This window comes from Apaloderma vittatum, unplaced genomic scaffold (genome assembly GCF_000703405.1).
Source record: "Apaloderma vittatum isolate BGI_N311 unplaced genomic scaffold, ASM70340v1 scaffold2207, whole genome shotgun sequence".
NCBI lineage: Eukaryota > Metazoa > Chordata > Aves > Trogoniformes > Trogonidae > Apaloderma > Apaloderma vittatum.
In genome coordinates this window covers 374-28256 of record NW_009724379.1, presented here as the reverse complement: position 1 = coordinate 28256, position 27883 = coordinate 374, and the positions used below count along the sequence as shown (strand labels likewise).

The 27883-nt window shown below is 50.5% G+C and overlaps 1 protein-coding gene across 1 annotated transcript in view; it reads left to right on the top strand.

Annotated features, from left to right (window-relative positions):
- IGSF3 (immunoglobulin superfamily, member 3) overlaps positions 1 to 26251 on the top strand; it is a gene marked incomplete at its 5' end in the record, with an annotated part of 69820 nt that extends 43569 nt beyond the window's left edge. The window contains 5 exon segments of the mRNA XM_009872454.1: positions 8 to 281; positions 17540 to 17950; positions 19650 to 20057; positions 24842 to 25273; positions 26001 to 26251. Of these exon segments, the coding sequence (XP_009870756.1) occupies positions 8 to 281; positions 17540 to 17950; positions 19650 to 20057; positions 24842 to 25273; positions 26001 to 26251 (1776 nt within the window).
- Between the last annotated feature and the right edge of the window lie 1632 nt (positions 26252 to 27883).

Sequence of the window (27883 nt, the reverse complement as noted above, 5' to 3'; positions counted from 1 at the left end):
CTTCCAGCCAGCGGGCAGCACTGAGTTTCATGACTTGGTCACCTTCACGCGCGACGGTGGGGTCCAGTGGGGCGACAGGTACGTGGGTTTCCGGACCCGCACAGCCATCGAGAAGGCCGAATCCAGCAACAATGTGCGCCTGAGCATCAGTAGGGCGAGCGACACGGAGGCCGGCAAGTACCAGTGCGTGGCTGAGCTCTGGAGGAAGAACTACAACAGCAGCTAGACGCGGCTGGCGGACAGGACCTCCAACCTGCTGGAAATCAGGGTCCTGCGGCCAGGTGAGTGCCAAGAGCGTGTGAGAGGGGCTGGGAGTGCATCGCAGGGATGGAGGATGTACCAGAGCTGCAGTGGTCTCTCCGGAGTGGGGATTGCTCTCCTGACTGCGACTGACATCTTGCACTTGTGCATGGCTCAGGTGGAACTGTGCTCGACTCTTCAGCTGTGCATATTTTGGATCTCCCTTATCCACCTCTGGAGAACTAGGTCCTCTCTTTGCTCCTCGTATGCTGTTCCTGGGGTTTTCTTCTGGGAAGTGAGGTGACTGCAGCTTGGTCCAGTTGCTAAGATGTTCTTCTAAGACAGAGGTGGCTTTCAGGTTGCTATTCATCAGAGCAGATTAACCCAAGGAAGAGAGGAGAGGGACAGGGCAAATGGGATCAAAGAAGAGAGACCTGCTTCCACCAAAGCCTGCGTGTACATGTACACCATAGATAAGGTTCTGTAGGTCTTGTCTAGTAACTGGCTGCATCTCTTGCTCTGCTGGATGCATCTTCAAAAGCAACTGGTGATCAAAGAGCCTGACTTTCATGCCCACTGAAATTGAGCCCTTGCCATTTGAATTTCACCAGGGCCACTGGTCCCCACACAGAGTGTGAAACAGCTAGGTAACAGGCACTTGGCTTGGCAGGGAGAGTCAGAAAACCCACAAGGTGCTTGTGCTCCCTGTACAGCCAGTGGAGAGAGTTAGGTGCCTTCTATTCTTTGTCACTGTTACTTGGGTGATACCTTCTAGACATGAAGAGTACAAAGATACCTGGTCAGGGCAACTCTGGGCCATTGCAGTGCTGAGCAGTTTATTACTGTCTCAGCTTTATGGCTGGAGTTGATGTTTGGAGTGAGGCTTTTAGCACCTTCAAGGCTTTTGGCTCCGGTCCTTGCATCATGGTGTAGTCTTCCCTTAGTGTTCCTGTGCAGAGGGACTCCTTCCTAGAGTCTGTCCTCTGTCTTGGGCTTTGTGTTTTTCTCCTCAGTGTCCCTTTTCATACTGTACTCTGCCTTCCCTAAGCCTTAACAAGTCTTCAGAAAAGTCAGGGGATGCTGTGAGCTCCAAGCATCTCATGAGCTCTCCATCATCTTTCTTCCCTCTCTCCTTCCTTTCCCTCATCTCCAGGTTAATCTTCTCCATTTATCTTTATTATCCTGCCTTGTAATACATGTTTTACTGCCTGCAAGGTCAGATTGGTGATCTTCTTCATTTTAGCTTATATCCCTAGGAAACAGCATTGACTGGATAAGGTCCCTGGAGTAATATGCTTCTTCATGGCACATCTCTGTACATATACGTGTGTGTGAGACAGAGAGAGAAAGAGAAATCCTTGATAGCAACTTCCAAAAAATAGCTTCTGTGTCACAGCTCAGGGTGGCGAGCAGGACATTTAAACTGTGCACTGGCAGCCAGTTCTTCTTTACTGGAGCAGTAACCATCAAGTGATGCCTTAGCAGAACAAGTCATCTAGGTCTCCATGGTTTTTACCTCTCCCTATTTCCCTGCTGCTCAACAAACTGCTGCTACACAAATCTTAGCTGTCAGTCCAATGAGCCTTGCATAATGGTTGTGGGTTTATGGCTCACAAGGGGGTATGGAAGAGAAGAGAGGAACTCCTCAGAGCATCTCCAGCACCATTGTTGCTCTCTCTCTGTATTTTATTTCCATGTCCCAGGCAGCCTCTGAGAGCAGATGGTTGATGTTCTACATGAATGCAATGCCAGCAGTCACACCAGTGACTGCTTTGATTCTCTCTGATTTTGCTGGCTGACAAGGACTTTGTCCTGTCGTTGCTGGGTCTTTGGCCAGATAATCTCCAGAGAGGATCCAGGATTATGTGGGAGGCATCTTCCTCAGGCACCTCTGAATGAACATTCTAGAGCTTCCCCAGTCAGCTTTGTGCTGGTGAAGCAAATGCTGGTTTTCAGCTAATACCCAGGGCTTCTTAAAAGGAGTCATTCAGGACCTCTGAACAAGAGAATACCTGAGAGTGCCGTCAGTCTGATTCTGTGTCTCTATAGTTGCCTTAATCTGAGTTAACCTGAGATAACTTCAGACTGCTATTGGGTGTCTTAGTCCTAGATTTCTCCTTTCCTTTGGCACTAGACATGCGTTCCTGCCTTGACCCATATGCTAGTGGGTTTGGGATGAACTATCTCCACTACTGATCCACCAAGGGGCAGCATAAAGAATGCTCGTCTGGAGGACTTTTGGGAAATTGAGCCAGCGTGTGTTTCCAGATTGTAAGTTAATGTTGGGCTTCTAGTTTCCTCTTAAACCCCTGCTCCCTGTTTGTCAGAGTGACCTTTCTATTTGACAGGTTCCAGGTGCAGATGTCGCAATCGATATATGTCAGCCTTTAAAGTGTGCTCAGATGAGAAAGGTAAAATAGTGGCTGCCTGATTGCTTCATTAATCACTTTGCTTTGTGAAATCTCACATCCTCAAGGGACAGGGTGCTGGAGCTTCTCCTAGTGTGTTGGTTTGCCATTTCAGTGCTCAGGCTGTCTCTCCTTGGCACTTTTACAGTGCGTTGTGATTGTAATTGTCATCCCTGCTTAGTGGTAACTGCAGAGGTGGCAGCACTGGTTTTGAATTGCATGTATTAATGTGGCTGCCAAGTAATTTCACCTATGGTTATCTCATGGCCAGGTAATGTTGAAGAAACTTCAGCTTGAAAGACTCCAATCCTTTCCTACTCCAAGGAAGGAACAAGCAGTATTTGAGAAACGAAACACATTGCTCCTGAAAGAGGGAGTGAATAAGGCAGGCAATAGCAGTGTTAACCCAGCTCTGAATACAAGGTGTGTAGGTGGGAAGACACAAGTGTCCTGTGTGGCACCTGGAGACAGATTTGGCCTTTAGAGTGTGATGTTCCTGGCCCGTTGTGCATGAAGCCACTATAAAGACTAGCAGTGTGAAAAAAAAGCCCTATAACGAGTGCTAGCTGTGTGTGCGAGAGCTTATAGAGAATTTAGGTGTCACGAGGGCATGGTGTTCATTGCTTGCTGGTGTGTGAAAACTCACCAGCAGCAGTAGTGTCTGAAGGTCCCTTTCATGGCCTTGCTCCTCGATGTCACGTGAGCCTGCGCACCTTGGGTTGCAAAGTAGAGAGAGGGTGGCACACAGGTAGGGGCACGCAGCCCCAGGTAGCTCGTGCTTTGCAGGGCGAGAGACCTGCACTGCTGTAGGGTGAGCTCTGGGTTTTAAATTCTGTAGGCTGGGGCAGGAATCTAGGCTGGTGTTGGGGTCTGTCAGGCAGGATTGTGGACCAGACTGGCTAGATCACCTGTGGCTGTTTCATGTGTTTGCTACACAGTATTCTTCTTACTTCCTTCTCCCGAACTGCCTGTTACTGCTTTTTGGTAGGATCATGTTGCAGCAGAGGCGGAGAAACAATAAAAGTACGGCTCAGTTCATGCCAGCTGCTTCTCCAAAGCCAAAGCTGGCAGGAGACCACACAGAGGAGCGTGGGCTGAGCTTGGAGTGAGCCCGGAGTGCAGGGGTGGAGATTTCTTCCCACTCACATCCATGTGTTTGGGGCTCCCCTTTCACTGCAGTATCATCTGTCCTGCCTCTGAAACTCCAGTTCTTTGATCCCTGAAAGATGGGGCTTGCCCCGAGGGCTCACCAACCCTTTTCCCTGAGGTTTCACCACCCCTTTCCATTCTAGAGATGTTGCCTTGCCCTTCATGCACTTGCCCCTTTCCGGATGGAGAAGAGCATCATCCACATGAGCTTTACTGGGCTGATCTGTAAGAGATCAGTCAGGACAGATGTGTCCTGTCTTTGGAGGGGCATTTGCTGGTCTCTCAGGTTTTAGGGGGGGCAGACATGCAGGTGGTTCCTTTTGAATCCAGGTGACCTATTGATGTGAGGATGCCAATTAGGCAATACCCACGTGCAGCGTCGGGGGGGAATGGTGCACAGGCTTCAGGTCCTGCCCGAGGGAGGAAGGTGGTAGATAGAAGCACGGGGGTCAAGAGGAGACCCAAGGGCTGCCAGGCAGGCTCTGTTCCTCACTCCTTTTTGGCTCATGCTTCTCCCTGCCAGGTTTTCAGGGATGGAGCAGCTGAGACAGGAGGTGCTGTCTGGGAGCAGTGTGTGTCTGTGCAGTCTGCAGGACTCAGACAAGGGCAGCAGACAGTCTCTGGCGGCACTGTGCATGAGGACTCCGCTGCGATCTGGGCAGGCTAGGACGTCTGGATAGGACTCTTGGCAAGGAGGCATGAGCAGATTTGTGGTGGTGTATTAAATTGCTATTGTCCTTGTGTGTGTTACTGTGCTTATCTTTCCCCTGCAGCACAAGCCAAGGGGGTGATTTGGCAGAGCTTTGAGAAGGCCTGGGGTCTGAGCGCTGGGAAGTCTTTCTGGCAACAGCGGAATAAAAAAGCAGGGCTTCCACAAAAGCAGGAGATTTTGGCAAATGCCCCGCCAGCATCCTCTCACCCCTTTCATGTTCAGGCATAGACCTACCCATCCCGACCTGAGAGCACCTACCTCCCCGTGCCTCTGTACTCTTCCTACCTCTGTCCTTGCGTCGTGCCTTGGCCAGTTCTTTCATGTCTAGTCCTGGAGCGGGCACACAGGGAGAAGCTGCAATCGCTTCTATAAATCTACCCTCTCACTGCCAGGTTTTTGACAGTAATGAATATGGGAGGAGGAATGAGGAGGGGTGGTGGGGGATAATAACTGAGCAGACACCAGGGGTGGTGGGCTCCTCACTGCTTTTTTTGCAATCTGGGCTATGGCAGATTGATTGACCTGGGAGCCGTCGAGCAAACAAGGCAGTCAGGCTCTTCATTGGAGCATTAATTAGCTTCCAGGGACTCTCCAGGGGCTGCATTGTAAAGTTTGGTTTATTAGGAGCTGTCAAGTTGAAGACATTGTGGAGGGGGAGGGTGGGGGATCCTCAAGCTGGCCTTGAAGAAGCTGAGGGAGGCTTGTACCCGAACCTTACTTTGAGAGCAGGGTGAGCCAGAGCTGTGCTTCCCCTGAAACTCTGCACGTGGATGGGTGTGGAGCGCTCTACCGCTCTCCTACTGTCCCTGAGAAACCACCACTGACAGCAGCCTGGCTGCGTTGGGCTTGTGGTGGCCAGAGAAAGCTAAGGAACAGAGAGCAGAGGACCCTTACCTGTTTGTCCAAGTCCATCCCTGGCAGTCCATCCCACAGAGAGACTGTTCAGTATCCCTCACATCCTTCCATATGAAGACTGAGTGGGCAGCCAAGTAGGGGGTGGTTTTGACCATGCAGGCTGGGGATGCTGGGAGGATGAGGATGGGCTGAGGCAGAGGAGAACTGGGAAAACAGGCTGCTTTATGACACACTTAATGCTGGGAGAGGAGGTCTGATTTCCAAACAGTTGCCAAGCAGTTACGGAGTGTGAGGACAGACTTTCCCTAACAAATGAAAATCAGATATTACTGATAATGCCTTTCTTCTGTCTCATTTCTTAGCAGTGTCTCCTGTGAGGGATGCACTTGTGGATGGATATGAAAGATGTGTTTTTTACAATAGGTTGCCAGTGAGTACTGACCAGACTCTTGAATGGAGGCTTAAGCAAGTGTTTTCAAGGGCTGCAAAGTGCCTACTTAATCTGACACCTTTTGCTGCTGGCAGCATCAAGCAATAAAGTTAAACAAGGAAAGCTAATGAGCTGGAAACTTCCTCACAGAAGTGAAGTCTGGAAACTTCAGTTTGCTGCTTGGTTGATCCCAGAGTGGTTTTACTCTGTAGGATAGCACTACTTCTCTGCTTTACAGCCGCCTGTTCCATCTGGAAAGTAGTTGTGCTCTTACTTGAATGATGAAGGAGTTCAAAAAGTGCTCAGGAGAGACAGGAGGCTGTTCATCAGTAGCTGTGGTGCAGAGCAGTCTCCTCTCCCCTGGGTGCTTGGGGACTTGCTCCTTTCCCTTCACCACCAGTGGGGTAAGACCTGCTGCTCTGCCTTAGAGCTGCTGCTCTTTCCTATCTGCTTCTAGCACATTGAACAGACAAAAGGAAGGGGTTCAGTATTGTGTGACCCAGGGCTGTTCCCTTATGTAGACCTGCGTTAGTTACCCAGCTGGAGCCCTTTTTCTTTTCCTCAGAAGTGGATTTGCTTCTTCTACCTTATACTCCCGCGTGTTTGCCCTGCGGAGCTCTGTCCCCACACTTGACAACTCCTCTGGGGACAGTTTCCCCACCAAGGCTTCCTGCAAGCTCCCTGGCACAGTTATTTATCCCAGGCTAGTGCCCTGGGTTGATTTTTCTCCACACTTAGCCACCTTGCTTCCAACATTCCCATCACCCATCTTCGTCATGTCATGCGCACCTGAGAGCCTCCTCCTCTTCTCATTGCGGCTGTGGTGCATAACATGCCCTGTAGTGTCTGTGCACTGGTTTGTAAGTACAGATTTAAGGTGGGATTTCGCCTGTGGGCACGCATCCACATGGAGATGCTCTCCCTGCCCCACTCCAAGGGAGACATTTCCTGGCTGGCCTTTTCAAGCCAGCCGTGCTTTTGCCACATCCCTCAGCCAGGAAGGTCTGCCCCAATGCAGATCACACTTCGGCATGAGGTTGCATTGGTGTCAGCAGAGCCAAAGCACCCAGAGCAAGTGCCATCTTAATCCCACAAAAAGACTGCTGTGTCGAAATGAGCCTGTCAATGTGAGCAGCAGGAGAGGGAGCTCGCGTTGGATGCCCTGCAGTGTTCCCAACCATGTGCTGGGGATGCTGACACTGGTCTTGCAAGGTCAGAGCTGTGATTCACCTCCCCCTGCCTTTCATTTCCCATCTGGGAGCAGTGATACTTGGCTCCTGTGCAGGTTTGCTTGGGATATGTTTCTGTCAGATGAAATGTTTCTGTCAGAGCTAAGAGTGTTGAGCTGATTGCAGACAGTTATGTTTAGGGCTTCCCTTGGGACTTCAGCTTGGAAAATGTGCCCAAGGGCATAAACCTGAGAAGTTGGACTTTAAATGTGTGAAGCATCTTGGATGCATTTCACAAGGGTGAAGATGGTGGGAATGCATCCTCGTGGGACCCTGACTCAGCTCTGTATGTGCCCATTGATCTTAGTATGGGCAGTCTTGCTTTTCAGCCTAACAGGACTGACAATGCCGGGAGACCTGGGATATATTCAGAATATGCTGCTCTGTTCAGATTAAGTGTCTTCATGGTTATTTTTTTAGGAGCAGTTTTTTCACTTCCATTTCAAAGCACTCTCTGCTTCTCCCTCTGATATCTCCTGAGCAGTTTTCCACTCCCATTAGCAGCGTGCCTATACAGAACATGTACAGAACCTGTCAGCCTGTTTGCAGTCTGTGCACACGCAACTTCTTTGATGTTTTCTTAAGCATCTTCTCTCCACACACTTTAGCTTCTCATCGATTCCCTGTTTGCTCTCCTTAGACTAAAATACTCTGCAGTGAACAGTATTTAGACACTGTCCAGCTCTAAAGCTTTATCCCTCACATCCCTGAAGACTTCAAAATGAGAGTCAAGAGGGGCAGCCCTTGTGGGAGAGGGACCAGTGGTGATAAAGTGTTGACCACCGTCCTCCTTCCCTGGTCCCTTGCATGGAGCCCCAGCCCCTTAGCTGCCCTGCTGGTCTCCACAAGGTGAGTGACCTCAGGGCCAGCAGGCTAAGTGATGCAGCAGCGTGATTTTTCTCTTGTTGCATTTTCAGCCCTCCAGTCAGAGCCCTAACGAGCCCAGGTGTCCCTCCCAGCACACCTAAGCAGCAGATTTGGCCAGCCATCCTCATGTGTGGGACCCATACCATTTTTCTAGCTTCTGCATCTTGTGGGATGCTTGTCCTGGGATGAGAAACTATGTATTCCCCTTCGGTCCTTTGCGCAGGCAGGCTGCATCCTGTTTCAAGAGGCACAGTGCTGAACAGGCAGGCAGAGAGCCATGCTGAACAGGCCCATGTGAAGGAAGCAACTTCAGTAAAATAACCTAAGTAATTTCTTCCCATGGTGGTTCTACCTTGTGAGATTAATACCTCTGTTTCAGCACAATAAAAAAGGACAGTTTTTATCTGAGCACTTTTCCAGAACTTTGGACCATAAGAGGCTGATTATTCTGGCATTTTTACCTGTTCTAACGTTGGTCAAAGACTAAATTTCTGGGTTCACTCGGCCTGCGATCTGCTTTCTTACAGGAAAACGGGAGGTGCCAAACATGGTAAAGCTATGGCTCAGGGTCTTTTATTTTAACATGTATACGTAAAAGTTGGCTCTCAGTGCTATCTTATAGGAATTTGGGATACCACTAAAGAAAATTCCTGCAGTTTTCCCTGTCTTGTATAACAGAGAAACAGGGAGTGCAGATATTTATCGATCTGTGTAGCCTATCGTGCTGCAACCTCAGTCCTTAGGAAGTTCAAGAAAACAATTTCTTAAGAAGCAACAGGTGGCTCATTTCACTTGGTTGTTTTTCCACACAGTAGTCAAATTTGTCAGTTAATTTATGGAGGCAGCAGCATCATGAATGTTTAGGGCACAAGTGGAGCTGATCTAGCACTTGGTTGCAGAGAAGGAGATGATCCTCATCCCTGATGGATGGTGCTGGCTGCATGGTCCTGTTCCATTCCTTCTGCCAGCGTCAGTTCCACTGTGCACTGTCTCAGTTTACTAAACCTGCAGAAAATTAATCTGGTAGGAGGGAATAGTTAGAGGTGAGTGGAGTGAGCTAGTTCTTGGATGGATTCAGTTGGATCCTTGTCTTGGGACTTTATTTTTGCACAGAGGGCAGCACTGACAACCTGGGGCTGGCAGAGCTGGTTCGAGTAACATCCAAAAAACCTCATGGTCCTGCCTGAGCTTGGTTTCTGGGTGGCAAGAAGTTGTCATTTCATACAGCGCTCAGCATCTCAGTCCCTTCTGTGTAGCAGCCAGCTTTTCAGCAGTAGCCACTGAAAATGCTCAACTCAAATACAGCGAAAGTACACAAAAACACATGCCAAAGTCAGCCATGCGCTGCAGGGTGCAGTCGTACTCTTAGCGTGCACCTACGCAAACTTCTCAAATATTTTTCTGAAACCCTATTGGGAATTCAGCTGTTAATGGCCAGCCTCCAGAATGGCGCGGGAGTTTGTGTGTGGTGCTGCTGTATGTGTTATAACTTGCTCTTTAGGTACGTTTAATTTCTTTTTTTCCTAATTGACAGAGTGTTCCTTTGTTTGAAGTCTTCCTGATGAGGAGTTGATTAAATATCTCAGTATGTTATTTTTTTTCTTTCTTTATCCTTGGCGGCTGTAGCTTGGTACTGAATTTATTTTCCAGTGATCCTATCTCCATATTTTAATTTACAAGTGATCAGTGAGCCATACAGTGTTTTCTGACAGCAGGCACAACTCATGCTGGGAATCTTTTATCCCTCCTTCCCCTCCTCTCTCTCCTGCAGAACTTTTACATTCATTTCAGCATTTGGCAGGAAGGTTTCTGGTTTTAGGTTTGTGGGGAATTTTGCTTTTGGGTGTATTTGTATCTTGCTGTCCTTCAGAGAGACATGATTTCTGTTTCTTGGGGAAGCTCTTGCTTTTCCTAGGCCAGCAGCATGTCCCAGCCAGTGGTCTCTGGCTTATTCATGGCCAGACCTTGAAGACGTGGCCTTCCCAGCTTTCTCTATCCCGGCAGCTACACATATGGCCTTCTCCATGTATGCTCACAGATGTATGGCTTCTGGGCTTTAAAGAGACTTTCTCTGTCACATGTGCATGCTTCCCTGAGGCCCCACTTGGTTATCTGCTAGTTTGGTAGCCGTTCCACAGACTCCGGCATGGCACGGCTGGTTATCCCAGGCTGTCCCCTGGCTGAGCAGATGTCCCTGTCACCGCCTGCAGTCTTCACACCACACCATGAGACGTGCATCGATGGGCTTGACCCGCTGCTTATGTATTTGGTAGGTCAGCAGTCTGAGACATGCCTGGTCTACTTTGCCACAGCACCCTGTGGTAGCATCCCGAGAGCATCAAGCTGCACTTCCCCAAGCTGCAGTAGCACAGCCTGTGCTTCAGGGCACGTGCCTGTGCTTGGGGTGGAATTTTGGGCTGGGGCTGTTGGAATAGGTGATGGTCAGCATGGATGTGCACAGCTATTTCAGTATGTGGCTCATCTTGCTGCAGCAGCAGGCTGTGAGGCAGGGGAACATCTGCACCTCCCGAGCCATAGACTGTGGCACCTTACTGAATGTACTGAAGTGCGTGGTTACTTGGTGGTTTATCCCTGGCCTTTTTCTGTCTCTGAGAAGAGCCAGTTTCTAAGTTTACTCCTGGGGCTGAAAGCACCCAATGGTCTGTGCTGCAGGAAGTGCTGTTTGCAACATTCAAACAAGGAGCAGTAAATTTGAAAGAGAAGTGTCATCTAGCTGATGTTTAGCAAAACCCAGGGAGATGCCAAGGTGCATGGCCAGGGTGGGTGGAGGCATGCCTGCTCCTTCCCACTGCCCACAGGGTCTCTGCCCTGTGGGAATTGGGGAGGGGAGAGCAGAGTCAGATTAACACTCTGTCTGTCCGCAAGCAGATGATACCAACCCTGTGAGGGGTGAGTTGTAAAACAAGGTGACCCACACCCCTCTAGACTAGCAGTCCTTAAGTTTTGTGGCTTGTCCAGGCACCTGTCTTCTCTATACCAAAAAGGAGGAGCATGCAAAATCGAGGATTTAGTTTTACAAAATTAGTAGACTAGAGAGGTTACAGGAAGACCTGCAGATATTGGAGAGCTGCAGCCGTGGATCTTTATCAGTGCTGCAGACAGGTAGGTTCTGCTTTTGTCTGTATGTCAAACCCAGAGGAGCTCACCTGCAGCCAGGACCAGAGCAGTTTGGGAACCACAGAAACTTTTGGTGTTGCTCTGAAACCAACACTGCTGAATGTCAAGACGGCAGGTTGGGGTTGGAAGTTGAAGCCTTGACTCTTTTTGTCTGTCAGCTTGGGAAAGGGCAGCAGCTGAGCGTTCCTCAGGAAAGGGTTAACGTTGTCTCTCCTTCCCACGGAGCTGCTCTCCCAGTAATTCAATCATGTCAGCCTGTTTGCAGGCAATAATTCATTGTTACAGGAACACTACAGTAAAGTGACAAGTTAATAATGGCAGTAATAATGGCAGGCGAAGTCGAACGCTATTTCCCTTTCTCCTGCTCCTGTTGCACCAGCAGCCTCCCATGTTGGCTAATGCAATTTGCAACCTCGCTAATCCAGTTTCAGGAGGAATTGTGTTCTGTTAAAAGAGAATGGCAGGAGTTGGGAGCTGTGCCGCCGTGTTCATCTCCAGGGAGGCTGCCTCAACACTGGATGTCTTTGTCTTTGCTGTGATTTCTATGCCATGGTTAAGCCTAATGAGCAACGTCCTCCTAGGAGCGTCTCATCTTCTTGCCTTCTGCAAATACCTTTCCTCTGATGCTTCTTCTCTGAAAGGGCTCACAAATCTTTGACTATTGGTTTACTTTCAGCTAACCTATTAAACATGAGTCACCCACTGCTCACCATTCTGAATCAGAAGGCTGGCATGTACTTGCTTGACCTCCTGTTGCCCCAATTCATTCTCCCCAGCCATTAATGTGGCTGTCGTTGCAGCATGTGTGGATGTGCAGGAGGCTCTTCAGCCCGGCTTTGTGGAAGGGATAAGGACTGGCAGAGGGCTGAGCGTTAATGCCTGTCTAAGCCTGTGGTAGGACAGTGACCTGCACGTGGATCTCTTGAATCATAGAATGGCCTAGGCTGGAAGGGACCTTAGAGATCATCTAGTCCAACCTTCCTGGCTTGGGCAAGGACACCACCTCTTGACTAGACCTGGCAACACATGGGGACCGAGCAGGAATCAAACCCTCGACCTCGGTGTTGGTCCTTGTTGCCAGCACCGCACTCAAACCACTGAGCTAACCGGAATCTTAGATGAGTCCCGGGCACTGCGTGCTAACATGGGAAATGGTGAGGCACCTCAGGGTTGTGACCACAGGCTGAGGAGTTGGATGACTTTGTACCAAAAGCCTGGCTGGTGCCCTTCAGAGTTGTACACTGAGGGTACCAGGGAGAGATGGGTTCCTCACAGGAAGAATAGCCTTGGGGCTGTGTTCCTGAGAATGAATGTCTCCTGACTGGCCTGCTAAACTCCATGTCTGGTCTTAAACGAGGGCTGGGTCTGAGTTGGATTGGCCTCATTTCTGCTCTCCCACCCCCAACACACACCTCAGCACAGTGAAATCCCAATGGAGGCTTTTAAAAGTAGGACATTCCCCGGGAAAACTTTTTGCAACACTTCATCGGTTCTCTCCAGGCGAGAGCATCTTCTGGAGGATCTCTCCCCAGAGGGCAGCAGCCTCCAAGGTGGGACACTGCCTCCCCACTATGGTGATAGGGCTCCCCGGGGACTCTGTGGGCTGGTGCTGACCGTCCTCCTGCCCACTGCTTCTGCACCACAGCTGCTGGCTATTTCCCCAGCCAGCAGACCCCTCCTCTTTTGGGCAGCAGGCTAGGGTTTTGTATAGGGCTTTTTTGGGGAGAAGGTGTCTTCAGCTGCAGTTAAACATCACCATAAACAGGACTTGGTAGTAGTGGTTCCCAGGTGGACAGTAAACTCCTGCTGCTGTATTGTGTTGCTACCTAGAAGGGAAGATGTTGTAGAGAATCTGAGATAGAGCATCTTTTTATCACAGTGTTTTCAGATACAGATTGCAAAGCTCTTTGGTAAAGGTAAGTGTTGTAATTCCTGCTTGATGATTAGGAAACAGAAGGGAGGGAGCCAAGTGGCTTCACCATGGCAGCGAGTCAGCAGAAAAGCTGTGAATCACATCGCTACCTCTGTCCTACTCCTCCGATGACTGCTTTCCCTTCCCCCAATATGTGTATAACTGTGCTTAGCACACGCCCAACTTGCGGAGACTGATAGCCTGCTTGATGGCATGTAGAAATCCCCTAGCATATGTCTCAGCTTGTAGAAGACCTAGCCATGTCGTAGCCTGCTGTGGCTGTAAGGTGTGTCTGACCTGGCCCCCCAGCCCAGAGGTGCAAGCTTTGAGGACCAGAGGCTGCTGCAGGTATCCGGAGATGATGCGCGCTCCTGCAGATGGGTGTGGGGACATTTTCCTCAGCCTGGGAATTCATGCAAAGGGGACTGCGATGTTGGAGGATGGTGTGTGAAGCGAGGTGTCTCATTATGGACTTGCTGTGGACACCTAAAGTCTTTGCCAGCCTCTCCACCCTAACAGGTACGTCCTGGCCGGGCTCCACCATGAGTTGTCACCCGTTTAACCTCCCAGAGCTCTTCCAGCAGATGCACTGGGATACCCTCAGTGGTGTGGGAGAGGTGTCTCTGTGTGTCATCGGAGGGCTGATGTCTTCTGTCCTGGTGCTACCTGCAGGGCCCCTGCCAGAGCACCACTACAGAGCTCAACACCTGCACATATTCTTCACACAGGTTGTGTGGCTTCACGGAGGCTGGGAGACCAGGCTGGCTTTAATAAAAAAATGAAAAAACAAGAGGGGTTGTAAGCATGACTTGTTGCCAGTGTAAACTGAAAGCCTTAATAGCATATGTAGGGCCAATTACAGTACATTGAGGTATGATATCCTCTTTACTGGCACCCTCCAGGGAGCCGGGAGACATCGTGGCAACAGGATTACGGTTTGCAGATGATATGCATGATAACTTCACCTAGACACATGCACCTGTTTCCCTCACTAAGCAGATGTTTGGGAGGCTGTTAAGAGAACATCAGCCTCTTGACAGCGCAACAGAGAATGCCGTGTAACCGTGCCTGTTCACATCACCACCTCCGCTGCTTTGACAGAGGGCTGGGGCAGCCCTGCACCAGCACACAAAACCCCAGCCCCTGGGGCAGACTGGATTGACTCAGCAGTCAAAGGCCTTCCCTGGCTCTCTGCCCGGGCAAATCCCTAAGCCAAGAAAGAGAGTTTCCCCTGTGTCAGGAGAGCGAGGTTCGGCTGGCCTGGTGCCTGAGGCATCAGTCTTCTTGCGATCTCCCTTGTGCACCAGCAGCTACAACCGTTTCCACATTGTGGTTGACGTCTTTAAACATGACCTGGCAAGCTGCACGAGGCACTTTGTGCTTACCACCAGGGTGGAAAGAAGTGGACTCCCTGGTGTTGTATTGTACCACTACCATCACTCTTGACCACTAACTTCAAGATGTAATTTTGTTTTTTGTTTTTAAGTCACTTTTCCCAAATGCAAAAGGAGCCTTTTGGATTAGTTTGCGTATCAGAGAATGGTGGCTGATGGTCATCCCTGTGGGAGAGCAGGGGCACAAGGCGACACACAAAGCTTCCCCTATCTTAACCAGACTGCAGGCTGGGGATCTCTCCCCTGCATGAGCAAGCAAACCAGCCTGCAGCCCAAAGGTGAAGCTGCCCCAAGCTAACCTGTGTGCCACAGTATTTCCAGCTCAGCAGTTTTCAGCCTGTGGTCTGTGAAAGCCACGAATTATTTCTGTAAAATCTGCAAAGAGTAATGAAGAAGAGGTAGGCGTGCATTTACTAGGCAGGAACCAGCACCTGGGTGGGGAAGCGTTTAGCGTTCACCGAGTGGAAAAGACTGAGAATGTCCTCTCTAATTCTGTGGGAGGGAAACAAAACCTGTACTCACATCTTACGTGGTGTGCCTCTGTTAAGAGAATAAGTCATGTTAAATGAGAAGCGCGTTTGCAGGGGTGTCATTACATATCACTGATACCTCTAATCAAGATGAAACTTCACGCATGGTGTTAGGAACCTGTGCAAGTGCATGCAGTCTAGCAAAGGGAAGACCTGTAATTCCCTGCCAAGGCCTGCTGCTCTGACTGGTAGCAGCAGAAGTGATCATCTCATCAAGATTAGGGGGACTCTGCCTGCTTGGGCAAATTACTGAATGCTGGCTGCAGTGGCTGCCAGGGAGGGCTTGGAGGGCATGCATGGAATTTGAGTTAATAAGGTTTCTTCCTCATCACCCTTATCCTCACAAAAGAAGACATCTTCCCAAGTGTCAAATGGAAGCAGGGAGAACTGCATGGAGGCTGTCCAAAAGCTCTTAGATGACCTCAGGTATCCATGCTGTCTGTACACAGTGAGAATTGCTACGATTGTGGTCTGGGAACAAGCCCTCACTGCTTTAGTGAAATACATCTGCCATGTATGAGGTGCAGGTCTGTTGCCTCAGACACCAGGCTTAGGAGTACTCCATGCCCGTCCTTCTCATTTTCATCTGGAGGTGCCACGATGTGGGAAGAGCACTGGCAGGGATGCTTGCCTCTCAACAGCTCTGGTCTGTGCATACCCTGGCTCTGTCTCTGTGTGTGTGTTGATACTGAGCCACCCCACCACATGCAGCGTGTGTATATATACTGCATTTTAATAGATATAGGGCTACTGACTTAACATACACAGTTGCTATAGTAACAGAGGTTTCCTTAGTAACGGTTGCAGAAAATAATCCAGTACCAATTAAAAATAAACTGTTTGGAAAGGGAGCTGGGGGAGAAAGGAAACTGCTGAGAATCACCTTCCCCTTTATTGGTTCATCTCCCAGGGACTTGGAAGATTGATTAAAGCTTGAAATAACCTTTCTTAACCAACGGTGAGCCAAAAAGGTGGGATGAGTGGGAGTGTGGTGGTTAAGACTGCTGCCCTGAAGCAAAACAAAGGATGAGTGTGTCTAGGGTACAGCAGAAATACAGCGGGGTGATGCTAAATCTCACCATTAGGTTGAAGTCCCCAGAGAGGAAAACCAAGGGACTATTTCCTGCCTTCCCTCCCTCCACTGTCTGCATGCCATACTGGTAACACACCCATGGAGTCTTTATTAGCATACTGATTAAAGCCATGGGCAATCCATACTGGAGGGGAAATGTCTAATGCGTTACCAGGGTGCCTATCTAGATGCTGTGATAGAGAAAGAAAGCGTTGGCTGTGGTGGGAGTTCCTCCCTCCCATCTGATGATGTTTGCCTGTGCCTGTCCTCTCCCTTGGTGCCTCTGTTCATCACTTGTGCTGGCAGGCATCCGAGACCAGGGACTGAGAGAAGCTGGAAGTAAAGTGTGATGCAAAGCGGGGAGCTCTCGATAAGAGAGAGGAGACAACATTGCTTCCTCACAAACACAGGATGCGTGGGATGGGTTTCCAGGGTGCGGATGGGCAGAGCTCCCCTGGCAGCCTTCAGCTGCTCGTGCAACATTTTCGTCATGCTGCTTGCGCCCAGGACGCCCAATAGATTTCGTTACGAGGTCTGCCAGCTGTCAGCAGCATCCCTTCACCTGGCGGCAAGGCATCATGCCCTCTTTCAGAGGGGAGCTGCCATGCCAGGTGAGGTGAAGAAGGGGAGGTGGTGGCAGAGCTGCTGGGAGGAGTGGTGTGTCCAGGAGATGCTCCTCTCCTCAGGTCTGTGGCCAGCAGGACACCAGGGCACACCAAATGTGTGCACTTCATGTCCCCCTCTGAAGATGGGAGTGCCCTGGGTCAAGGCTCCGGTGACAGACATAGCCTGAGCACACACAGCAGAGGCTTTATTTGCTGCTCCTACAAGGAGAGAGGAATTGGAAACCTGTCTCTCTCCTTGCAGGACAAGAATGAATGACACTGCCACGTTGTCCTCAGCACTGTGTGACTGCTTAGCTACCCGCATGGGAGCTGCAATTGCTCCTGGAAAGTTGAGGGAGGGGACATGCCAGTAGCTTGTCCCAGACCGCAACATCCATGGTAGATCTAGAGCCAGGTCTCCTAGCTACTGGAACAGAGCTTGCTCTTTGCCGATCCTTTCCAGTCTAGTGCTTTTTCTTCTTTTCCAGTTGTGCCTGTGTTTGTTTCTCCAGCTATTGTGTGTCTGTGGGTTATGTGTCACTGAAATGACTGTCATGTGACAGCAGTAGAGTCTCATTTAATTTACACTTCCTGGAAATGGTTTTCTCTGGAACTGTCAACAGCTCATTGCCCTGAGGTGCAGGTGGTAGGATTTCACCATGAAAAAACCCACTGACTTTGGGTGTAGTCTCTTCGCTAGGTTTGGTGCATTAGACCGTGGTGAATAAAGAAGGGGGATCTCTCAAGAACAAACTATGAAAAAGCAGCCTTTTGCTGAGGGTCACAATGGGAAGATCCAGGAGTAGAGTGGAGTGTAAAAGAAGAGATTTGGTAGGAGAACATCTAAACACTTAAAGGTCCAGTGCAGGTGGGACCCAGGCAAGAGCAGCCGTGCTGGCAGTTGATGGAGGAGCCTCTGGTCCTCCTCAAACCAGTTGAGTTCCTTTTCTGTTTTAATGACCCACCCCTCCTCATTCTTCTCTCTTCCTCCCTCACAGTGACCAAGCTGCAAGTGAGCAAGTCAAAGCGGAGCATCACTCTGGTGGAGAACCGGCCCATTTCCCTCAACTGCTCAGTGAAATCCCAGACCAGCCCTGACTCACACTTCGCTGTGCTGTGGTATGTTCACAAGCCCTCTGACGCTGACGGCAAGCTCATCCTGAAGACCACCCACAGCTCGGCCTTCGAGTATGGCACCTATGCGGAGGAGGAGGGGCTGCGGGGACGGCTACAGTTCGAGCGCTCGGCGTCTGGGGGGCTCTTCAGCCTGACGGTGCAGCGGGCCGAGGTCCGAGACAGTGGTAGCTACTACTGCCATGTGGAAGAGTGGCTGCTCAGCCCCAATCATGCCTGGTACAAGCTGGCAGAGGAGGTGTCGGGGCGGACGGAGGTCACCGTCAAGCAACCAGGTACCACGGGTCCCCTTGGCATCGGCTCTTGTGCATGGCTCGTGAGCTTGACAAGCTTCTCTGGAGCAACGTGGATCCTCTGTTCTTCTTCCCACTAGAGACTTGTCACTCCCTCCTGGTTTTCCGCCTTTGATGTGACCCTTGTCCATTTAGGCTGGGTCGTAGTGTATTTCAGTGTCCTCAAATGAAGGTTTTCTGTCCCCCACAATCTAGAGGCCCTCCATATCCAGCCAGGTTTCTTTATCCTCAAAAGCATCATGTAGCAAGAGTGTCGACTAGCGACCTACTGAGAGAGAACTGGCGTCTGCCTGCTTGGGAAAGCGTTTTTATGTTTTACACACAGTTTAATTTTACTGTGTGCCTGTATCCTGGCAGGCGCGGGGAGCCTTGTCTCTTTTCCCTCTGTGCTGTGCATATGAGATGCAAGGAACGAGTTTAATGAGGTGGGGAGCTGGCTGTCAGGGAAGGAGAAATCGGCTCTGCTGGTGGTTTCCGTGGCAGCGAACATCCCCGCTAAAGGTGGGCTGATGGAGGAACTAAAGATGGCCCCCATGCACTGGGGAGCTATCTTTTTGTACAAATCGGGGAGGCAGGAAGGCAAGTACTGTCTCTTGACGTCTGCCTGGACCCCACGTGTGATGCTGAGGCAGAGCATCAGTACTGCACAAGGAAACTTGCCTTGTCCCCCGCTTGCTCCAGATGCCTGTTTCTGGAGGAAAAAGTCCCTTGGGCAGGAGGGACGCACCTAGATAGCAGGGCCAGACTAGGAGCCTTAATGCATTTTCTCTGTTCAGATTTGGCTGGCAAGACACAAGATCTGTGGATGGGGTGCAGGGTGGAGCATGGTTCCCAATGTGGCTTTGCCTGCTCACTCAGGAAGCGCAGCAGGCCCAGCATGCTGCTCGCTGATGGTCCCAGCCCCTTGTGTCTGTCTGCAAAGTCCCTAGATGGCTGTGGGGTGGGTAGGGACCAGGGCGAGCTGTGATCTGCCCTCTCCTTTGCATCACCCAGCTCTCTCTGGGAAGTACCGTGCTCATCGCTTTCTGCAGCAGCCATACCAGGCAAGTCCAGGCAGTGCCCCTGGGAAGAAGTTGTGAAGGAATGTGGAGTATACGTCATTTCACATAAAAGAGCTGATTGCAGTCACCTCCCTGTGTATCAATGAAATTGTGGAGCAAAAAACCAGGGGCATTCCCAAGGCCGCAAAACACCACATGTGACTTGACCCTCATGCCACTTCTTGTTTTGCAGTGGTTCCCTATAATCAGCCGTTTGTTCTCCACCTTGCTTTTTTTCCTTTTTCCCACAATGGGAGGGCGTTCTGGTCAGGTTTGACAAGGCTACTGCCCTGCCCCAGGAGGACAGTGAGAAAAGATTGAGATGTTACCTCTCTTCACAAGGTGTCTGTGCACTTAAGACACCCTGGGTCCTACTGGGAAGCTGTGGGTTTCCAGTTCCATGTGCTGAACAGGGGAGGCGTTAGTGCTGGCTAGCATGAGATTTTCAAAAAACTCTACAAATCGCAAGTCCTATTTTCTTTTCCTCCCCCTTTTTTCCCCCCGTTGTGGTTTCTTTTTCTGCCCTTCTCCATTCTTTCATCACACCCCGGGACTGTGGCTATGTGGGAAGGGCTTGTGGGGAGAGAAAGGACCCTTGCACCCCTCAGTCACCTTGCATTTCTAATGGCCTTTTCCCATAGATAACCGCCTGCAGGTGAACCAGACCCACAAGAACATCACGGTGCTGGAGAACCAGTGGGTGACCCTGGAGTGCCTGGTCAGCAGCCGGACCAGCCCCTCGTCCCAGCTCTCGGTGGAGTGGTACGTCTGGCGACCGGGCCACCCGGAGAAGGAGGCCGTGGCCCGGCTGAGCCGGCAGAACACCCTGCGCTATGGGGACCTGGTGGCTCTGGGTGACTTGCGGAGCCGGCTGCACCTGGAGAGCCCGTCCCCAGGTCTCTACCTCCTCTCCATCCAAAACGCCACTGTGCGGGACAGCGGGGCCTACGACTGCCGGGTGGAGGAGTGGCTCCTTGCCCCCAGCGACCGCTGGTGCAAGCGGGCGGAGGACCTCTCTGGACTCACCACCCTCACTGTTAAGCAGCCAGGTGAGAGGGATCTCACAGCAACAGCTTTAAGCAGCGCTCTGCCCTCTTGGAGCCTTGTAGGTCACCATCTGTCTGTCATCAGCAGCGGGTCCGAGCAGAGGGCAGGGCCGCTGCGCTGCAGACTGTGCTGATGCTCTCTTGCATGTCTTCTTGGGTGCACACTTGCTTTTCTGGAACAGGAATAAAGCAAGTCCTGCAAACACAGCTAGATGGACATGGGATTTTGTCACTGCTACATATGCAAATTTTGCGTTTTACAGCACTTTTGGCAGGTTAAATAGGATAGGCTTCCGATTTTATTCACATTTTGATTGAGAATGAGATGGGAGAAGCTATCTGTGCTTCCATTCACCACCAGCCTACAGTGGCAAGGTCCTTTTATGAAAAGAAGGCAGCAGAGGAGGTCTAAGACCACACTGCTGCTACCCCTTATGTGTGTGAAGAAGCAGATGCAGGTTGTACAGCTCCAAGGATTCTTCTATCAGTTGGGACAGGGACTCAGGCTTCTTGACTGAGCAATAGTTGGCTATGAGGAGCCTGCTCCTATATGGACAAGGGGGTACTTACAGGCTTCCTGGCCTCTCTCTGGCAGGTGATAGTGGTTCAGACAGATCCTGCTGCCTAAAGTCATTGTTTAGGCTGTGCCCAGACACGGGGAGATAGGCATCAGAAATTTCTGCAGGTGCTTCTTCTTTCCAGGATCTAGTGGGGTAAAAAGTGATAGAGAGGTTCAAACCAGGGGGCAAACTCCAATTTCAAAGGAGTTGAAATAGGAATAGAATAGGAATTAGGAACAGGAACAGGAACAGGAATAGGAATAGGAACAGGAATAGGAATAGGAATAGGAATAGGAATAGGAATAGGAATAGGAATAGGAAATTCTAGTTGGGAAGGACCTACACTGATCATCTAATCCAACTTCCTGACCACTTTAGGGCTGACCAAAAGTCAAAAGCATGTTATTAACACTGACAAGCTCGAGGCATTGACCACTTCTCTAGGAAGCCTATTTCAGTGTTTGACCACCTTCTCGGTAAAGAAACGCTTTCTAATGTCCAGTCTGAACCTCCTCTGGAGCAGCTTTGGACCATTCCCACACATCCTGTCACTGGATACCAGGGAGAAGAGACAGCACCTCCCTCTCCATGTCCCCTCTTCAGGAAGCTGTAGACAACAATGAGGTTGTACCTCAGACTCCTTTTCTCCAAACTAGACAAGCCCAAAGTCCTTAGCCACTCCTCACAGGCCTCCTAGCCCTTTCACTAGCTTTGTTGTCTTCCTCTGGACACATTCAAGGATCTTCACATCCTTCTTATATTTTGGGGCCCAGAACTGTACACAGTGCTCAAGGTGAGGCTGCACCAATGCTGAACACAGCAAGATAAACAACTCTTTTGATGGCCTGGTCATGCTGTGTTTCATCCACCCCAAACCATGGGTTTCCCTCTTGGCAGCTGGGGCATGCTGGTGAATCATGTTGGGCCTGCTGTCAGCCAGCACCCCGAGACCCCCTTCTGCAGGGCTGCTCTCCAGCCACCACTGTGCCCATTTGTGCCTGCTGTTACTCTGTCTGAGGTGCAGGATCTGACGTTATTTGTTAAATGTCACATCATTAATCATCGTCCAATGTTCCAGTCTTTCTAGAATTGAAATGATGACTGGTCGCCAACCGCACATAGCCCTGTTCACTACAACACTTTGAGCTCTGGCCTTCAGCCAGTTCTTCACCCAGTGCACCATGAACCCACTCATCCCACAGCTGGACAACTTGTCCAAAGAGATCTGTGAGGGATAGTATCAAAAGCCTTACCAAAATCCAGAAAAACTAAATCCACCACCTTCCCTTCACCCACTGGGCAGGTGGCCTTGTCATAAAGGACATCAAATTAGTTAAACAGGACTTACCCTTTGTCAACCCATGTTAACTGTGCCTGATGATTCCATTGTTCTTCAAGCACCTTTCAGTAGTACCCAGTATAATCTTCTCCATATTTTTTTCCAGGAGTTGAGGTTAGACTAACAGGTCTGTAGTTCGCTTGGTCTTCCCTCGTGCCCTGTTTGTAGATTGGAATAATGCTGGCTAGCTTCCAGTCAGCAGGGACCCCTTCAGACTCTGAAGACCTTTGGTAGATGATCAAGAAGGGTCCAGCCATAACATCCGCTAGCTCCTTCAACACGGTGGCATGAATCCCTTCAGACTCGTGGGCTTGTGAACGTTCAGCTAGTACAGCCAGTCACTTAGAATTTCAATGTCCACAAATGGAAAGTCACTATTCCCAACACTTGTGGTCCTCTGACTCAGAGGGAGAGCCCAAGGTCTATCAGTATTAATAAAGACTGAAGGAAAAAAACATTGAATGCCTCTGCTTTCACTCCATCCCTAGTAGTCAGGTGACCACCTTCAACAGGTATTGGTCCAGTGTTTTCTTTAGACCTCCTCTTGCTATTAACATTCTTTAAAAGGCCCCTCTTGTTACCTGACACAACACTGGCCAGTTTCATCTCTAATTGAGCTTTGGCTTTTTTTGTGTGTTCTCCCTGCATATAGGAACCAGAGTTCTGTAGTCTTCCTGTGAAGCCTGACCTTGCTTCCGGAGATCACACCATTTCTTTTTCCTCTTGTGCTCCACGAGGAGTTCCCTGTTCAGCCAAACTGCTCTTCTGTCTTGCTTGCTTGATGTAGGACACAGTGGAATTGCCTGCTCCAGTGCTTCTAAAAGGTGTTTCTTAAAGACTAACCAGCACTTGTGGACTCCTAAGCCCTCAAAAATGGATTGCCAGGGTACTCTGCTAGGTTTGTCTGTTTTAACAACAGATAAGCTGCAAAGATAGTTTACCTTGGAAAATATAGATTCCCTAGTTTTTGAGGCATACAACTCAAATGTCTGTCTTAAAGGCTGTAGGTCAGACTATAGTCCTCACTTACTGGGTACTTTCCAGCATGTAAAGCAACCACTTTCGCAGTACTGCTGTGGTACTTTATACCTGCCCACTCCACCAAGGTGTCAGCCTCATAACTCTGCAACAAAACTGGCAAAAGCGCAAGATTCTGGAAAGGTTTTAGTGGTCTTCTCTCGCAGAGAAGATTTGTACTGAGAAGGATGAGCTCTCTCAGGGGACAGCACAGCCCTTATCCACCAGGACCTTGCTTGGGAAACTTTGCTGTCCAAGATGGCTTGAGCAGAGACCCCGTACCCCAGGCAGACCCTGTACCCTGCAAGTGTAGTTGCTCTTCATCCAGGCTGAGAATTACCAGCCCTGATGGAAGGGGAATGAACGTCAGGGGAAAGTCTTGAGTGAGGCTCATGTTGAATCACAGAAGGATATGGAGTGGGAGGAAGAGGAGGAGTTGGGGGTGCACTAGTTCAGGATATTTTTTTTCTAAAAGAGCGTTGTTGTTGTTTTTTGATTCCATGGCAGCCAGTAGCTAACAAAATGACAAAAATAGCATAGCTTGTGACTCATGTCTCATTAGTGAGGATCTCCATGCTCATCTTTCAGGATTATAATTGTGAACAAAGTGGGGAGGAAAACCTCCTAGCATCTTCAGATAGCAGTTCTCTTTCTGCTTAGCCTGCTGAGGTGAAGGAGGCTTTGTGTTGATTTTGACAGGCTATTTCCTCCCCTTCCTCCTTTTTACCTCAGCAGTCCCTGAAATCTCAGAACTTACCTCATTCCTGTTTCTGCTCAGGAGTCTTCCTAGGGAAGCTGTGAACTGAACACAGTCATGTTGCCTGTGGCCTGGAGAGCTCTGCCCTTAATGAAGATATTCCTTGTGGGACCATATAAGAAGTTAAGGGCAGGTGCTGTAATGAGAAACCCCCCTGGGCACAGCAGCCCCATGGCTGATGAGAGCTGGAGGACAGTAGCCCCCTCCTGCAGGAATACCCAGAGTATGCACGAGGGAGGGGTTGCCCAGCTATCTCCACTGGAGGAGAAAACGCCTCTCTCCTCAGTGAACTATTAGCTTGCCCTTCCTGCTCAGCTCCCACGTCAGAAAGGGCTTTTTAGTCTTTAAGTGAAAGCTCAGATCTGGACTGATTGCAGTCCCTGGAGTATGTGTTTCTTGGCAAGACCACTAAACCAAATGTTAATTGCTCCTGAAGTCAGCCTTTAATCAACTCATCTTGGGTTCTGGACACTGTGTCTCCATTAGGTAGAAATGTCTCTTTAGCCTTGCAGCAAGCACTAGAGAAAAAAAATGAGACAAGCACACTTTTGGAAGCATCCTTGCTGTGTCTGTGCTGAGGACCTCTCATAACTCTCAAATAACTTTCCAAATGGCTGGGAGAAAAAATCCTCTCCTCTTATGTCATGCTGATTTTCAAGACTCTTGAGTGCTCTCAAAGAAGTAAGAAATAAGTGTGGAGTGCAGCACCGGTAGCTGGGGAGGAGTAGTACATTGCTTCTCAGCATATGCACCAAACCTCAGTATTTCTCGACATGTTCTTGTAGCATGTCTGGATGAGCTGCAGCGGCTTTCCCCGCTCACACACACTCCTGTTAGCAGTTGCGAGGGTCTGCATGGGCAGGGCAGCAGCACGGCACTTTCAGACAAGCTCCCGTTTGACCCTGTGCCAGGTAGCATGCGGTGAGGTGAGCATGCTGTGCTTGCGGGGTTGACCACGGAGGTACCTGTGGGACTTGGCAGGCTGCGTCGAGCCTTTGCATTTCGTTTGGATCGCATCCAGCACCGGAGTCATGACAGTCGGTTTGCACCGGTACAGGGTGGCTTTGACGACAGCATTTTGCTCAGCGCTCACCTCTCCCTTTTGTCTCCTCAGATCCCACCTTGCAGGTGGACACGGCCACCGCCAACCTCACGGTGCAGGAGAAGGACTCCTTCCCGCTGGACTGCAGCATCCTGTCCCGTTCCAGCCCAGAGTCCCACTTTGCAGTGACATGGTACAACCTGCGGGCCAAAGAGGCGAGCGGCCATGCAGATGAGGAAGAGGCAGAGGAGGAGGAGAGGGAAGCAGTGCTGAGCGTGGGCCCTGACGCCATCTTCAGCCCTGAGGCCAGTCGCTGGGAGGGCCGCCTGCGGTTCCAGAGGCTCTCAGCAGTGCTTTTCCGTCTGACGGTGCTACAAGCCAGCGGTGCTGACACAGGCAACTACTCCTGCCGTGTGGAGGAGTGGCTGGCGGACCCCAATGGCGTGTGGTACCGGCTGGCAGAGGAGGAGTCAGGGATGGTCGCCATTCACGTGCAGGATGCAGGTGAGAAGATGCGATGACCCTCTTGGGGACAGGGCCTTGGCATCCCCTGCATATTTGCTTCAACCAAGATAAAAAGGCCAAAGAGTGAGTAGGACTGGCTCTCACCTGCTTTTCCAGTCACCGTGATGGCTTGTAGCCCAGCTCTTGCTTGGGCTTGAGCATCGCACTGCACTTCGCTCTGTGCTGGCGACACCCACCCCGCAGCACTTGCCACCTGGCATGTCTCCGGTCAGTGGGGACAGACATTGCTCCCCACTGGGGTTTAACCCTTCCCTTTGGGAAACACCCTGGCATTTGGTTTAGCTCTGCACAGGCGTGCAGGCTGTGGCACAAGGGTCTCTTCCCAGCAACTCTTGAAGCCATCGGGTAGAGGCCCCAGAGATAGAGGTCATAGGAGTTTTGTGGGCCTTTAAAGAAGATAGCCTGGGGTGCTGCTTCTGTGTACCACTGCTGAGGGAATCTCCCCGCTTCGTAAGATCATAAAATCTGCCTCAGGGTGGGCTCTCTCTAGCACTCACAAAACTCTTGGGCGGATAAAGCCAAAACATATTCTGCAATAACTTTCTGCTGCTGCTGCTGTTTTCCAATATTGGTGTTTTTCTCAGAGCCCCACCTCCTGTATTAGCACAGATTAATAAGCATCTGTTATTTTATATTTCTGAAGAAGTTTATAGGCTCTGCACTGCAAAGAAGCCATGAAACGTGACTGTGCTATGTCTCTTTCCAGGCTCCACCCTGCAGTCTGTCATCTGCTCCAATGACGCCCTCTTCTACTTTGTGTTCTTCTACCCCTTCCCCATCTTCGGCATCTTGATCATCACCATTCTTCTGGTGCGGTTCAAGAGCCGGAATGCCAGCAAGAACTCGGAGGGCAAGAACGGGGTCCCCTTGCTGTGGATCAAAGAGCCTCACCTCAACTACTCTCCCACTTGCCTTGAGCCGCCAGTCCTCAGCATCCACCCAGGAACCATAGACTAAAGAGGCAGAGACACCCAGGGGGGATGCACAGAGAGAGAGAAGCAGAGACACGCCAGGAACCCTGAGAAACAGAGTGGATCTTGTTATTCTTGTTACATTTGTTTCAGTGTCTGTGCTCTGACGCTGAGCTCTGTGGAGCGCCCAGCCAGCAAGGATGGGAAGGTCCAAAGCTTCATCCACCACCTGTGGGAACGCACCCCTTTACCCCGACGGATGGAGGGTCCCTGAGCTTGCTGTACATAGCTGATGTTCCTCTTGGATTAATTTTTCTCCCATCAGTTGCTGTCCTTTGGGCTGTTACTTTTCTGTTGTTGTTTCTTTTCTGCTCAAAGAACTGTAGGCTTCCCTCACCCTCCACGCAGCAAGAAGTTCCCAGTGGGTGTTTGGTCCTGGGATGACCTCTTTGGAAGTAAATGTGTATGTTTTCCAAAACAGACTAGTTTTCCTCGTCAGACTTGGTGCCACAGTGAAGAAGGTCTTTTCCCAAGGTGCGTAGAGCTAGCTCCTCCATCTTACGAAACAGACAAAGCCAGGTCCACCTCTGGAGGGGTTAGGTCGGCTGTTGGGATGTCCATCTCAAAACACTGGCTGTAGCCTCAATGTCTTCTTGCTTCTGTCTTACTGTTCTCACAGGACGGGGCAATTCACCTTTTGGGGGCATTCCCCAGACTTGGAGAGAGTGAATATTCAGCACACTTGTGGTCAGGACAGAAGTAATTTAGTTTGTCTCCAGGAGCTAAAGGGGGTGACGGAAGGAGGACACCTGAAAGCCCTGACTTTGTTGGTAGTAAAGAGGATCCTTGTACAGTCCAGCTTAATAGAGTCATGCTCCTCCATGGTGTCCTCTGTGGCTGCCACCTCTGGTGAGGCAAGTCCCCTCTGTCACACAGTCACCTGGGGACAGATGCCTGGATCCGGTCTCTGAAGACTTCAACATGACCAAAGTAATGACTCTAGGAAGGGGAAAACAAGAAGCTCCACGGGTTGGGTTCATGGCCCCTGGATGGTTCAGCCAAGGAGCCCAGTTGCAGCCGTGCCACGCAGCAGGGGACCTGCAGTTAACCACCACGAGCATCCCTGTGACTTGCACTATTTGCCAGCATGAGCTTGGACAAGGCAAGGAGCCTGCACCGCATTGGCACCCTAGGGGCTTCCCTGTCCCCTTGGGCCAAGAGAAACCCTCCCCTGCATATGTGCGTGCGTCTGCTGCGTTCCTGGGGCTTTAGGAGAAACCATTTCTCTGTAAGCTCCCTCTCCTGGCAAAGTCACTTGCTCTTGTCATAGGCAGTTGCTGTGGCAGGAAATGCTGTTCTTTCTGTGAAAGATAAGGCTCTCGTGAACCAAACCAGGGCTCTCACCGCGTGGGGCACCTGAGCTCCCATACCCCGAAAAGCCAAGTACCCCTGCCCTGTCCTGTGGAGGAAGCCGCCTCCTCCCCCATACGCCCTAAGCGTTACGTCTGGCGGAAGAAAATGTTAGCCAAAAATGGCCTTTTGTTGTCTTCCTTGATGTCTTCCTGGCAAACCCGGCCACTGAGTTTTTGCAGCATGGCTGAAGCCATCCGGGGTGGATGGGCGCAGCGGCAAGACTCTCTCTGCCTCACCCATGAGAGGTGCCATACCCACAGGCATT